At 43.7% G+C, this 15,895-nt stretch overlaps 1 protein-coding gene across 1 annotated transcript; it reads left to right on the top strand.

Moving 5' to 3' along the window:
* On the top strand, positions 1 to 3,436 carry LOC115405661 (homeobox protein engrailed-2b-like). Its single transcript, XM_030115295.1, is given in 4 exon segments — positions 1 to 73; positions 76 to 460; positions 3,121 to 3,149; positions 3,152 to 3,436. Coding segments are annotated over 4 exon segments (771 nt in total). The 3' UTR covers position 3,436.
* The last annotated feature ends 12,459 nt before the right edge of the window (positions 3,437 to 15,895 follow it).

A 15,895-nucleotide genomic window follows, 5' to 3' on the forward strand; every position in this document is an offset into this window, starting at 1 on the left:
ATGGAAGAAAACGCTCCAAGAGACGCGGCGCGCCCGGAGGAGTCCGGAGAGGAGTCGGACCGGGCCATCCTGCCCTCCTGCAGCCCCCTGCCAACCAGCACTCCCACAGGATCACCAACTTCTACATCGACAACATCCTGCGGCCGGACTTTGGCCGCAAGAGGAAGGACGGCAGCCTGGCCGGAGAGGAGGACAGTCTGGGAGCGATCATCCGGAGAGAGGAGCTGAGGGGCAGGAAGGCGGCCAGGAGCCCGCTGCAGGGCGGAGCGGGAGGAGCAGGAGGCGCGGGGGGCGAGGCGGGGGACTCCGGCTCCTCCGACGACCAGCATCCGGACTGTGAGGCCGGGGACGTGGGGGTGAAGGGCGGCCCGCAGGCCAGCGCCGCCCCGCCGGCCAAGCCGATGCTGTGGCCCGCCTGGGTTTATTGTACGCGCTACTCGGACCGCCCGTCCTCAGGTTGGTGAAATCAATCAATAAATAAATCACTCCTCCCTCACCCCCCCTTTTTTTTTTTAAATTAACTATACTCGTAAAAATAACTTAAATAAACTTCTTCAATTAAAATAAAACCCGACTTGCAGAAAATCCCCCATCATGTTTTGAAGAGAAATAAAAGCTGAAATCCAGCCGTGTGTTCGCTGCAGCCTCCTAATAGACTTATCACTCCTAACAACCTGACAAACCAATTATTGCATTGTCATAACTAATATTAGCTACCGTCATTATTTCACATGTGCTTTTTTATTGCAAAAAGCGTGGAGACAACACACTGCAGAGCGCAGGAAGAGCTCACAGGGGAAATAAAGACTTATTTCAATTGTTTGGAGAGCAGTTCTGTCTGGGTTTGCTCTGGAAAACAGCAATAATGTCTTCCCGCTGTCGATAGAAAGTGATGCAAATATAAGATTTCAATTAAAAACGGCGTGAAAGCGAAGCTGGAAATGTTTAAAAATGAAGTTAAACCAAGTTTAACGCCATTGTTCCCCATCTTCTTTGTTAATATGGCATTAGCATATTTTTTTGACAATGTTGGGGGGTTGGTTTCCAAAAAGTGAAGGCCACGTATCCCAAAAAAACATCCCTCACCCCCCAGAACGGATAAGAAGTAATAATGATAATAATACCAAAAACAACATTAATTATTATAATAATATAAAGAAAATAATAATACTATCGGTCATTGCATTTTGATTTTTGGAGTCAACTTTGTTTTGAAGAGTTGCTATATTTTGAAGAATGACATTTATCTTTAAAAGTAGAGTAAAGTTTGCCACTTTAACTTGATATCGTTATTTTTGCGCAAAAACTGAAAATTTTACTCTTTTCTTTGTCACGGAGGATTTAAATGAGTCTTATTCGATCATGTCGAAAAGTTGCAAAGTGGAGGAAAATGTTACGCGATCGTCGGAAGAGTTTTTAAAAGCGCTCAAAACGAAGTTTCAAATGTAGAGAAATGTGTTTTTATTGTCGTAAGAAGGAGAAATGAAAAGTTTCCATTGAGGCCCAGGACCGAGCTCCTGAATGGATCCACAAAGGGCCTTTAATCAGAGGTCGGCCAGAAAGCAGCTCCGCTCCGGTTTATGAAACTCTGGACAACTTTAACACCGAGCAGCCAAAAGAACCGATGAGTCTGGGGTGGAAAAACGCACGGTTTGTTTGTTTGTTTATGGCCATTTGTTCTCGTGCTCGTCTGATCGGGTATTCAGAAGTCAAACTACTGAGAAGCAGATGATTTATGCAGTGGAAGTGATTTTCCATCCCTTCTTGTGTCTGTGATTTTTAATTTCATGATGAAAACGCCCCATCTGAGATGAAGCACGTCTTTTCTTTCTCTCTCTCTTTTTTTTAGGAGAGTACTTTTTTTTCTTTCCAAAAATGGAGTTCCTATGGTAACAGGGAGGGAAAGAGGCGCCTAACTCCCCATCCTCCATCATCCCAAACCCCACCCCCATGAGCACCTCCTCCTCCTCCTCCTCCTCCTCCTCCTCCTCCTCCTCCTCCCTTTAATTTCCGGGAATTTAAAAAAAAGTTCTGGCAGGAAATGAGTCTCAGAACAACAAAGATAAATGAAAAATTAAGTATATAAAACTAATATTTGTGTGTTTTGTAAAAAATAACTCCGTGAACAGTAAAAGTGTGAAAATAAAGGCAGTGAGCTGAAAACACGCCTTTCTCTGGTCTGAACTGATAAATCAGCAGCTCATCTCAACACAACCAGTCTCATCACCCGAGGTAGAAATACAATTTCATTTTTCAAAATCTTCTTCACGCTCCCTTTTCAGTCTGATCTTCAGGCATTGTTATAACAATGTTGATCACAGCACTTTGTTTTCGTTGTAAATTACTCAACGTGACTCAATTAAAAAACGAGTGAGCTGAGCGTGTTGAGCTTTATTCTTTCCTGAGGAGGGAAACCTCTAACCTGACACGCCAGATGGACAGTTTCATATGTCCGCCACGGAAATATTTCACAAGTCCATTCAGGCTCAAAACGCTTTTACGCATTCTGTGCGTATTTTTGGAACAGTTCTCCACAGGTTTAGCTATTACTTAAAAATAAACAACTCTCTTGAGCGACTCAAAATTATTCATTTTTATTGGAATGTGGAGTTCAGATCTCCCTGGATAGTGGGAATATTTCGGAGTTGGTTTGGCAAAAAGATGAAATGAAGTTGATCAGTTTCGCTATTTCCTTTTTTCTTTTCTTTTTTTTTTTAAAAGTAAATTCGGACAGAAATCAGGGAAGAAGGCCTGGACCTCCACTCTCCGCTCTTTCACGGAAAAAAACAGAAACGAGTCTGCGTTTCCATTTTTCATTAATCTCTACTCCCGTGGAAAAGAGAGAATTCAATACTGAGGTCGATTCAGCCAAGACAATAATTAATGGCTCATTAAAAGCAGAAATCAAGATAATGTTGAGCTGTTTTGGTTGAGTAGGCTATGATGTGAAATAATATAATGCATTGGTTTATTCATCTGGAGATTTCCATTGATCCAACAACATTGACACTGAATCTGCAGTCTGATCGACATTAAGGTTCCGAAAGTTGTTGACGGATTCTAACCAAAATCTGCTGCTGTTGTCTCTCCCCCCGCCCCATCCACCCACCCCACCCAAAGGCCCCAGATCCGCAAACCAAAGAAAGCCGCGACCCCAGCAAGGAGGACAAGCGGCCCCGGACGGCCTTCACCGCCGAGCAGCTGCACCGGCTGAAGACCGAGTTCCAGAACAACCGGTACCTGACCGAGCAGAGGCGCCAGGGCCTGGCGCGGGAGCTCGACCTCAACGAGTCCCAGATCAAGATCTGGTTTCAGAACAAGCGGGCCAAGATCAAGAAAGCCACCGGTGGGAAAAACTCTCTGGCGCTGCACCTGATGGCGCAGGGACTGTACAACCACTCCGCGTCCAAGGACGCCAAGTCCGACAGCGACTAGCGGCGCGCCGCCCCGCCACGCAATAAAACCACTTCACCAGCATTCATATTTAAAACTTCACCACAGACGATGTGTACGTGTGTGTGTGTGTGTGTGTGTGTGTGTGTGTGTGTGTGTGTGTGTGTGTGTGCGTGCGTGCGCGCGCCGGGGCTGCAGTTGTGACCGTCCAAGAGGAAAACGCTGCAGCAGCGCTTCAGGCTGCGTTCAGGCCACAGCCTGGAGCTGCAGATCTCCCCTGTCGTTCCTTCATTTTTCTAAATTTTTTACATGAAGAACTCCCAGCCCGAGCTGATCAGTCGCCTCCTGCTTGTTTCTTCTTCCGAAAAGACAGAAGTGAAGACGCGCTAAATAACGCCACCGCGCACATTTGAGACAGAAAAGACAGATTCTGATTTTAGCGAAATACACACCAGAAATTGGGACATGGAATGAAATGGGCAAACAAAATTATTTAGGAATAAAATTCAGTTTTTTGCTGTCTTAACTGTGATTAAAACATTTCTTCAGTAATTAAAAAAAAACAAAAAAACGTTTTTTTAGCTCAAATAGTTGGACTTTGTTGAAAGTCAAGCTTGAAAAATTTTTCCTTTTTTTTTTTTTAAATTCTTGTTTTTAGGTTTCTGGAGTGTTGTGAATGAACACAGGTCAGAAACATTCATCCCGGCCTCCTGGCAGAGAGCTGAGGATGCGCCAGGCCTGCTCCTCCTCCTGTTTCTGTGAGAATCTCCACTGACGGCGGGCCGGGTGGGGAGGGGGCCGTCACTGCTGCAGCCCCGGGTGACCCCCGCCGTCTGTCCGCCTGTGTGAAAACTCTTCAGCTGAAATCCAAAGATGTTTTTCCTGCTGCATTGTGGGAACTGTGAACCCAGAGGCCAGCCCCTGGTGTCTGCCGGTCCCTGACCTCTGGGCTGCTTCCTGCTCTCTTCCTTCATGTTCACCTGCAGGCAGAGGTGGAAACTACTGGAACTGTACTCCAGTCTCCCAGTGAAGTTTTTAGAAATAAAATTGTTGGATTGCTTTGTCAAAGTCGAGCTACCATTAAATTGTTTTTGCTATTTTGTATTGTTCAAGGCAATACTTTTGTAACATTTTAAAGCCATTAATTGTAACTGAATAAAGCCTAGAACGGCAAAAGTGACCAGAAATGAATGCTGGATGTCTTAAAACAAGGTGTAGCTCCAGTAGGTCCAGTTGGTTCATCAAATACAGGAGGCATGTGGAATTTCATCAGTTTATTTCAAGAAATAAGAAATAAAATACAGAAATTCCCTTTATGCGGTCTGATGAACAGTGAAGTATTTCAGTAAACAACTTGTAACGTGGGATTTTTTTATTTGTGAAAAAATGAATACAAACATGTTAAATAACCCTCAGAATGATTGAGAAAAGCAGTTCCCCCTGTGCCTGCAGGTCTGAGGAGCCCTCGTGGGCCCTTCAGGGGCCTCAGTGTTACCACATATCTGGAATTAAAGGTCTACTTTACACAAAAGACTTGACATCTGAAATCATCACGCTTTTGTATTATTTCTTTTTTCAGGAAGTTTTTTTTTTCTTCATCTCATCAGGAAACTGTGCCAAACCCTGGACCTATACAACACAGGAGGACATGTACACAGCGAATGTTCCACAAAATACTTTTATTAGTTGCAAAGAAAAAAATAGACTGTTACATTCCTATTTATAACCCTGCGAACAGCTGTAGCGACGCGGAAGTGAGGGGGCTCCGGAGTGTTTACATAACTTATTTTTCCTGCAGTACCTGCTGTGTTTGAACGCACCACCTGAAGCCAAACTGAGGTCTTCCGATGCAGTGAATGTCTTTCCACGTTACTACGAGCGTCTGTCTGCCTTAAAGCTCTGTGAACTCTCTCTGGCTGCTGCTGAAAGAGCAGCTCCTTCTCCATGTCGGAAATGGGATTTTTTTAAAGAATGGATTTGTTGTTTTTCTTCTCTCAGCGGTTCTCTTTTATATACAACATGTAAATAATTTATATCATAATGGTGTGATGGTAAATAAACGACAACAATGCAGAAATAACACTTTATGATTGTTTATTATTGAGTATGAGTCGTACATCAGAAGAAATACAAAAAAAAAAAAAAACAATTAAGAAAAGATTTAACTGAAATAACTCGGAAATCATGACTCCTGTAAGAAAAAGAGCTGGCAGTGGCGGTCTGCTCTCTGACCACCTCTCCAGCCTCACATCTGCTTCCTCTGCAACATTTACTGACTCCTTTCTGTCCACGCAGCACATTTCTCCCTTTGGCTGCATTAGAAACAACCGCCGTAAAGCAAACCGGCCGGACGGCAAAATGTTCATTTCAGGCCGTGTCTCAATGAAGGCGCGCGCACGCTCGCTCGCTCACGCGCACGAACACGTTATTAATAATAAAAAGAAAAAGAAAATTTAAAAAACAAATGTTTAGGATGTGTTTTTTCATGCATTTGACTCATGATCCAGATTAGACTTTATTCAGTAAGTTCAATACGAGGTTCTCACTCCTCCACGATGATGATGATGATGATGAAGATGATGATGATGGACCCCTGAACACATCTGATGCGTCTAGTTCGACAAAAAAGTGAATTAAAAGAACCCATCATTCCTATTTTTTTTGAAAGTACAACAAAGTAATTCATTATTAACAGTAAAATCATATTAATCCACTGCAGAGTGTATTCAGAGAAAAGTACAGACTTAAGATCTTAAATAACTTAAAAACAAGGCTATAGAAATGTTGCAAAGTAAGAATAGTCTGAAAATGTAAAGATAAACCTGCAATGTTTCAGTTTTAATTATTACTGTATTACTATGCAAAGTAAGTGAGGAGATTCTTTAACACACATAAAAAAAGAATAATTTGTGTGGAGAGGCTGCCTAAAACATATTTCAGACCTGAATACAGCTGCTGTCTTCCCTCTCTTTATTTTATCTCAGTGATGTTTGCATCAGGCCTTAACGTTACTTGATATACTGCTAATCCCTCCTGATGACATTAGCTTCAGAACTGGGATTACGGCAAACTGCTGCAGAACAAATTTGAACCAAATCAGTGCTTTCTCATTGGTGTCGCTTGATGGAATAATGGCATTTCTTTTGCAAAGTACAATATTTTATATTGAAAAGTACTGTGTCCACTGATTTTTCTTTCATTCTGATTGCGTTTAATAAGATTCAGGCTGACTGAGTTAAATGTGAAACTCTTAACAAAAGACGCTGCCACCTCAAAAGGCAACATTATGTCCTCAGCTTGGTTTTAGTAATAAATAGTTCTGTGATTGCTAACTCAGCTCTCCCAGCAGCTCTGGAGTCACTTTTCAAGGCACTGCCATTTAAAATCAACTTAGAACTGAAGCTGAAGCTACAGAGCTTCACGAAGCTGCCTGCTTATGAAGTTTCAGCTCCTTTAGATGATGTCTGATCTTCATTTTTCTATTTTCCTCAGTCAACAGAGACTTTGTGCACAGTTATGAATAGACGCTCATGTCAATACCACGTCAAGACTGCAGAGAAATGTACTGATGTACGTATTTTCAAGTTTCTGTTACTTACGAGTAAGAAGTGTAACTCGTATTCCAGCCATATTTGAATTTGTGATTTGAATCTATACAACATCGCTGTTGTCGAAACTATGTGAAAAATTGACAAACTGAGAAGATACAGCTTGTTTGCCCAAAAATTGTCCATCTGGATTAATCGAAATCAAGAAAACAACAGCAGGCAACAGCAGACAGATGATTGCAAGCTAACACATGCCTGATCCTGGCCTGGTTCTTGCACTTCCTTCCTCCCCACAACCGACCCAGCGGCTAAAGGCATATGGCATGTGAGCGTTTTACCTGAACACCTGAGTGCGGCGGAGGGAAAAACCAACAGGAAGCAAGAGAGGAGTGTGGAGAGCAGTGAGGGAATCCATCCAGAAGGAGCTGGAGCTGTCTGGAACTCGTCCATTGGCAGTGGCAGCAGCAGCGAGCGGGACCCTGTGAAAGGCTGCAGAAGCCCTCATCTGCATTTCCTTTCTTAGCCGTCTTGTATGTGGAAGTAACGCCCAACGGCTGCTGACTCGAGGAGCCCAGCCACTCATGACTGGGAAGAGGAAAGAGAGGAAAAAGAGCAACAAGCTGGGTTTCTATGCACAGTCTGGTGCTGTCAGTCCGAGGGGTGTGTGTGTGTGTGTGTGTGTGTGTGTGTGTGTGTGTGTGTGTGTGTGTGTGCTGGGGGCAGAAGAGGGGGGAGGTCCACGCTGGCCACAGAACCTGGATGAAGGTCAAAATGCTTTGGGTGTCCATGCAAGAAGCAGCAGGTGGAAACCCAACGGCCAAGAGATGGTGTGAAACGGACAGATTTCCACTGTTTGGTTCCAACTGTGTCATCAATGAGAGGAGTTTCATGGCACACTTCACATCAGCGACCGTCAGCGACCAGCACGCAGGCAACGACACATTCAGCCGTGAAAACTGACTTTCACAGTAGCCGGAGCTGCACTGTCACCTTTACCTCTCTGTTTTTCATGATAGTGAAATAATTTTAGTGTTTGGTGTCGGAAGTTAAACATTCTATTTATTCTTAAAGTGACAGAGGAAAGCTGGTGTTTGTACTGTAGCTGTACCGAGCAGCAGCTCAGAGTTTATGACCTTCTTGGAGCGAGTGGGTGAAGTCCTGGAAAGGGCACGATCAGCGGACTCCAGAGTCTAACTGGACGACGACTGGGTAACCTGGAAAGGGGTGACTGGGAGAAACGGCCTGCCTGATCCGAGTCCCAGTGCTGAGCTGGAATTGGACTTCCGAGCTCATCATGAGTCTGCAGCAAACACCATGTTCAAACACAAGGATGCTCAGACGTAGGAGTGAGCGGGTGAGGGAGCTCCTGTCCCGGGCGGCTGATGGACTTTGTTCCCGTCTCACCTGAGCAGAGACCATTTTTTCTGGACACTCAGGTGACGAGAGGTGCAGAGCGTCAACTGATCACCATCAGGTGGCGAGGAAGACTGTGGGCCAGAGCCAGCCGAACCAAGCACATAGGGAGGGTATGTGGGGAAAGGCGAGCAGAGGACGCTGTCCAAAAGGATTTTAACTCTCACCTAGGCGAGAATTTTTCCTCTGCACCAGCCGAGGTTGACGGTATGGAGTCCAGTGGACTCCGTTCAAGGCCTCCATTGTGGAAGTGGTGGCCAGAAGCTCGTTGGTGCTTGTCGTGGCAGCATTCCAGGGCATGTTGGTGGACACCAACGGTCCAGGAAGGTGTCCAACTGAAGAAGGAGACCTCTAGGACCTGTCTGACCTCAGGGAATCCGGGCTTAGCAGAGAGGTATCAGTGGGCTAACGGGGAAACAGCTGCGAAGCAAAGTCTGTGGCATGTGAGGGAGTTAGAAAAGACATTTAGAGGGACTTTTGGGTGACGTCAAAGAGGTTCTGGGACCCCGTCCAGAGCCTCAGGATGGGTCTAACTCAAGTTGTGCTCAGCAAGAGAAAACATCCTTTGACCAGTAATGAGGATATCCTCCAGAGATGGAAGGAGCACTTTGAGGCTCTCCTGAACCTGGGAGACATACCTCCATTACGGGAAACGTTCTTGAGGTCTCCTCGTCCATTTCCAAGACATGATTTCCAATAATGCACTTGTCTCTAGTCAACTCTTATGATTGCTGATAATGCTTTAAAATATTTTTGTCGCAATTCAATTTACTGTTTTCCGTTAAAAATTGGGCTTTACATTTCAGTAAACACAATTTATCATAAAATGCATCATTATTTAGACAATTATTACACTTGTGAGCAGAATACTTTGATATCAGTTTAATCTTGATCATGATGTTACATCTATAAGTTTCTAAAAGTGTTTTTTTTCCCCACTTGAATCATTTCTTTCAGAGTATTTTTGCACAAACATGTACAAATATTTAAGTACAGAATATGACTGATTCCATGATTCAGAAAATAAATAATCCGTGGTCAGAGGTTTGAAGTCAAGCTAAGGCGGCTCCAAAACAGGCTGTTTTTGGCTTAAATCAGAGTGAAAACATCTTATTTACCCAAAGTTCATGCTTCCCCTTGTCATAAACTTAACCTCTCCTCCAGGCAGAGGCAAAGGGCAGACGTGCAGAGAAAAGAAAAGTACATATCTCAAAGTATGGATGTCCCCTGTGTCTCCGTCAGACAAAAGACGGCCCCTGCGGTCCCCCTTCCCCCCACTGAGTAATTTAGCCATAGTTCTCCAAACGCTTCCTAGTCAAACTTGGAATATGGAATGAAGGAGGACGGGGGCTTTGTGGCGGAAATATAATTACGGCGGCTAAAAGAAGGTGGAGGCGGAGAAAGGAGGATGACATCAGAGCAATTTCACACCCGGGCCTGCGATGGCCGGACCAATCCCGGGCCAAGCCTGGGCCTCGCCGCGCTACGCTGATCAAAGCCCGCTGCAGCTGCCACTGAAAAAAGGGAGACTTAACTATGCTAATCTCCAGGACAAATATATTTTAATCTTGTTAGAATACAAGTTAATGCTGCAGTTCAGTCACCAAACTTTATGCTGAAAGAGAAACAACACAAGATTGCAAAATCACTCTGCTTTCAAGGAGCTAAACTGTCCGACTGGCCGTCATAACCAGTCCCTTCCCCGCAGGTCTGCAACCGATCCAAGCAGCAGTCCCCCAAATGGAGCCGTAAAGCAGGTTTCAGCTTTTAAAGGAAAGAAGCACAGAAATGAGGCTCCAGTCACTACAACTGATGACATTATATTTATATTTATGAGATCCAACAAGTTCAATTCAAGATCAGTATTCATCCTTTTTGGTGGCTTTAACTATTTTTATTAAACACCCCCCCCCCCCCCCCCCCCCCCCCCTTTTAGTGATTCACATTAATATTTGTTATTTTACTTGTGTTGCTTTTGTTTTTTAAAAAAAACATTTGTCCACTTTTATCATTGTGGCAGATTGACTTTTTAGCCATACAAGTGATTTTAGCTCAACTCCTCTTTTTAGCCGGTTTTAGCTCATTTAGCAACATTTCCAACAGTTTGTGATTCGAGCTGCAGCTCTTCGGATTTTCTTTTCTGATGCCTTTTAGCAATTTAACCTACTTTGCAAGTTTTAGTTGTTTTATTTTGAACCTTCTTTAGCTATTTAACTAGTAATTTTAGATTATTTACATTTTCACAATTTTTAAGTGATTGAACCCATTTTTGAAAATTTCACAGTTCAGTTTTTTGGCTTAATTTATTATTATTATTATTATTTTTTGCTATTTATTATCAGTAGTCATTTGTCTTCTGCATCTGGATGTTTCAGTGATTCTGTTTAATCTTCTTCAGTCATGGTTGAGTTGTTTTCTTAACAGTAACAGTTGTAACCATTACTAGCAGCTTTGGCCGTCTCAGGTTTTCATCACAGCTTTGATCACTGATCATTTCCAGCATCGGGACTCGAGCATACAGCTGAGCTCTGTGGCAGTAAAATTAAAGGAGTTTGCCTTTATGTTAAACAAACCTCTCACAGATGCTGCTGTACAAATAAAAACAGACATTTATCAGACAAAAGTGTCACATTTATCACTTCAAACTAAATATTTTTGAACAAATGAAAATGAATCAATAGCTTCTATTCAGAACACTTAGGAATATGGGCAGAACAGCAGCTAAAACAAAATAAAGAGACATAAGAAGTGATTATCAACTGCAGGTAAATGGATTTAAAGTAGTTCAAGAAAAATACTCAAATCAAAAGTCGATCACAGCGTTTGGTGTTCATGATGACCTGAACTGAGCAACTCCTGGTGAGAACCGAACAGATCCAAAACAAAACACAGACTCCACTGTCATCAGGTAAGATCCTGAACTCTCACAGTATGGCTTCAACCAGCAGCTCAGACTGACGCTTCCTTCACTAAAAAGATTCTGAATGAGACAAGAGTATGGAGTTCAGAAACACAGCAGGACCTAAACAGAAGCATGGTGGAGGTATCATCATATTATGAGGCTGCTTTGCTCAATGTGCAACTTCAGAACTTGGAGTAGAGCTGGTAATGTCCACTGTGAAGCCTGTAAAGTCAAAACTGGAATGAATTTCAGTGGAACAGTGTCAGAAACTGGTGGCTTATTTAAGGTTTCACAGACCATCAAGGAAATGAAAGTCAGTTTAACCTCATCAGAAGCTGGTTTCTATTATGTTCGATTATGTTCTAGCATGAGAAATCTAAAAAAAACTTTAAAGCTGATTGAACAAACTCCATTTTTAAACATTTGGTAATATTTCAGAATTAAATCAGTAGCCATAATTCTCATTCACGGTATGCTTTTAATAAGAATGCTTTAGTAAATAACCCACACATGAAATAACTTTACTCATACTGGCAATGCACAGATTTAAAGCCAGCTTTACAGAAATCGTGGAAAAACACTGATGAACTTGAGGAAAAATATGTAAAATAACTATATAATACTGAGCAGAAATAAACAGTATGTGAGCAGTTTTAACTTACAGTCACACTCATTGATAAAGTTTAATTGACTGGATCGTCAGCTTTCAGCTCGTGTTTGGCTTATACCTTACAGTCTGTCTCACACTCCTATTATTATTATATTACTACTATAAAAACAAACCCATTGACTGGAAAGCCAGGAGGAAAATGAGAGATGTCAGAGAACAAAATCCTGCAGCGACAGTACAAGTCCACACATTATTTAACACCACTGCTTTAATATGCAACAAATTTACAAAAATAGTGCGCGATGGGGCCGCGCATTACATCCAAAATATATCGTTATTTCAAGATCAGCGTACCAATATACATATCACAACAGACTGACAGAACTGCAATGAATTATTCAATGAATTATAAATGATGCGCTGTGCATCAGCAGAAGATTCAAAGGGACAGTATTTTAAAAATGAAAGTGTGGTTATTTCACAAAAGTGATATGATTAGCTATTAAGAAGTTTATTCAACAACAGTGATTATTTTGTACAAGGCACAAATCAGAAACACAAAAATCAATGACCAAAAAAAGAAAGAAAAAAAAAAACAGGGCCTACTTTACAGCTGATGTGAATACATGCAAGAGAAAGAGCACTGTTACTATCTCACATGTATAATTACATAAAAATGATCTCACATTTAACTGCTCAGATAGCATCTAGATGGCTTTTTCCCCAACATTTCAAATTAAAAGCATCAATTAGATGCTGTTACTTAAAGGACAAAAGATGCAAAACACAGAAGCAGTTCCTGTCTCAGTGTCAGTCAGTGATTCTCACCAAATTAATAAAACACTTTGAATGAAACTGGACAAACGTTACCTTTAATAAAATATAGAGTAGAAAAGAAACAAAAAAACCAAAACAAACAAACAAACGAACCATTATATCTGGACTTAAAACACGGTTAACTCCTGTAAGATCTGCTCATCACAAGTGTATTCACGTCCTCGTGTTTGCTGCCTGGCAAAAGTCAATCTGTGGCCCAATGGGCTGTGAGCAGGGAGCATTAAAGGCGTCTGTCCCCCCCGCAGCACCCTGTCAGCACCTTGGTAACCCTTGATCTGTCAGGGGTGGAAGCTGAGCCGCTTGACATTTCCAGACAGGCAGCGACACAATGAGCCCGCATCGGTCCTACTGTGACTGGAGCGCCCCAGCAGAGAGGAAATCAAACCGGCAGCGTGAGGAGGGGGAGGCACAGGCACGACGCTGCCGCAGAGCGAAAAAAACAACACACACATTCAGGCCTTTTCTTTTAATCATCTATTCGCTGTTCCGGGCCCAAAACTGGCAATGAAACAAGAGGATTAGCAGAAAGTGGAAAGAAACAAGAAGAAATCTCCAGCAGAGGAGGGCTGCTGTCTGTCGGTGGTGAGAGAAAACAAACCAATAAAACAGCGCCGATCAGATTCAAAGGCCATCGAGGGGCTGGAGGAAGAGTCAGAGCGAAGAGTCACCGAGTTCCTGCTTCCCTTTAAAGAACACTTTACTGATCTTCTCGATGTTCAGTCAGTACCTTGATGGAGAACGGATGCTGGCTCTGGCTGACTGAATGATTCATGTTGAACTGTCTGCAGACAGTGGCCATTGGAGGCACATGTACCTGTATTCATTATCCTTCAACTCTCAAAGGCCATTCGCAGTTTATCCAATGAGCATGCAGGCAGAAATATACATGGATGGAGGGTAATCTATTACTTAAAGAGAGTGAAACAGTCATTTGGAAAGTGAACGTAGCCAGATCTGAGCCACTGAAGACGCTCCTGTCCCAAGGACAAACCCGAAGAAGACCAACATGAGATCGTTTGTACCACGACGGAGGACGTTTCCCGATGACTGGATGGACTCAGGGCCGGGGCGGCTTTTACATTCTCAACTTTCTGAGTGCGTCCCAAGAACAGGGTGGCCGGACGCCACTGAAGCTCAGCAGACGGAAATCCACCACACCCACCTGACTGAGAACCCTTCTGCTCAGGCAGTGTTTATCGTGTTTAGTATGAAATATGTTTTCATGTAGTTCCATTAGCATCAAGGTCACATTATGAAGTAATTTCTTACACACCGATTACTGCTGTGAGAAAAAAAAAAAAAAAAAAAATCAAGCTTTAGTGAATGATTTGCTATTTATTACTGTGATTGAGCTTAAAATCCTGAAAAGGCGAAGCAGAGGCACAGCTGCTGTGATGCATTCGACGGACGGACGGACGGGCGGACGGACAGACAGACAGAGCATGACTCACTCAGATGTCCGATCACACCGTTCTACCACTGAAGCTGTTTTCTGTGTTCCGGAAGAATCCGTGAAGTCCAGAGGTGGAGGAGGTTGCTCCATGATGAACAACAGAACAACATGAAAACACTCTGCGACTCCGGCTCGCCAGGTCTGGAGCTCTTATCCGTCCCGTGCTCTCTCCTTCAGGATTCACGTTGGGCGTCTTGACTGCTGCAAACGTTTGACCACAAGCCGACGCCGACTCACCGCGATCAGAGCCGTTCAGGCGCCAAACCAGACAGGCAGGAGGAGGCAGGTAAGGTGCTGGAACGACCAATCAGAGGCCTCTCTGCAGGGCGAGCTGACTGACGTCAACTGGAACTGTTGGACGCCAACAGCTTTACAGACGCGGCGATGAACTCCATGGCAATGATGGAACTCATGGAGAATGTTCAGGTCTTCCTCAACCAGACGCCTTCAGCGGACCAGACTATCTGGACCGCTGTGAACGAGCACACTGCTGCCGACAACTCGGCGCTACTCACAGGAAGTGAATAGAAAGCAGAATATAATCCCAGTCCCAGGACCAACGAAACCCACCATCGCCCAGCACCACAGAAAGCCTCTCCAACCTGCCTCAAGCCTCATTTCCACCGCACAGAGCCAGAACATTACGGTACAGTACAGGGCAGTTTTGGTTTTCATGCGTTTCCACTGACTGAAGTTGTGGACCGTACCAAAAGAAGCGTTACCGTTTTTCGGAACCCCTGCGTTGTGGTATCTGGCAGACCTGAACGGTTCCCATAAGGAGGAGCTACAACACCGTCGTCAGCTGACTGGTAGCAACGCCCGTCACTCTGGACAAACCGCCGTCTTTAAACAGCTCACTGTGTCTGAACCCTCCGATGTCTGAATACTCTGCTTTGCTCACACAACCAGAGGCAACAGACACGAGGAGTGTGTCCTGCAGCGCTGCACACAGCAACTAACTGCACACAGCAAAGCTGCAGACTGAAGCTGCAATACTTTAAGATGAGAGTAAGTAGGACCAGAACATAGTATTTTGCATCTTTAACTCCTGAAGCCCTTGTAATTCACACATTCACACTCAGAAACTTGATTCCGTTCCCTCGCCAATGATAGAATCAAGTCTTTTCACATGAAACCAGCAGTGAGGACGCCAGAGCGTCAGTCCATCACACACAGCTGGCTGTAAATCGTCCTGTCCCTCTGAAAGGAGACTATCAGCCTGGAGCTAATCCCATTCTTTAAAACTACCAACGTCTAACCAGTGAAACTGAGCCACGCAGAAACTCAGCAGCAGTCCTCTGCAGGAAATGTGGCATGAAGAAACCTTGTGCAGTCACTTTTCACACAACTGACTCTGGAGCGGCTATTTTAATGACCGAAGTACCGCTTATATTCTGGAAAAGGCTCGAACTCATTAAAAAACATACAGAACAGGTTCCACTGTGCACTTCTGATATCGATTAAGCAAATCAAAATCACAGTTCGACAGAAACTCAAATAGTTAATACCGTCAGAGCCTGACTTCCCCGCTATTCTCTAACTCCTTCTCCAAATGACGTAAGCCAAACCACAAACACCAAAACCATTAAAAAAAACAATGTGTGGCTCCTATGAACTCTAAACAAATGAACTATGTTGCCTTTGCGTCAGGCCAAGAGGCCACAAGGTGGAATGTGCAGATTCCTGCATTTTCAAAATAAAACTGTTATCAACAGTGGAGTGACGGATGGATACGCTGA

The sequence above is a fragment of the Salarias fasciatus genome, chromosome 18 (assembly GCF_902148845.1).
Source record: "Salarias fasciatus chromosome 18, fSalaFa1.1, whole genome shotgun sequence".
Taxonomy (NCBI): domain Eukaryota; kingdom Metazoa; phylum Chordata; class Actinopteri; order Blenniiformes; family Blenniidae; genus Salarias; species Salarias fasciatus.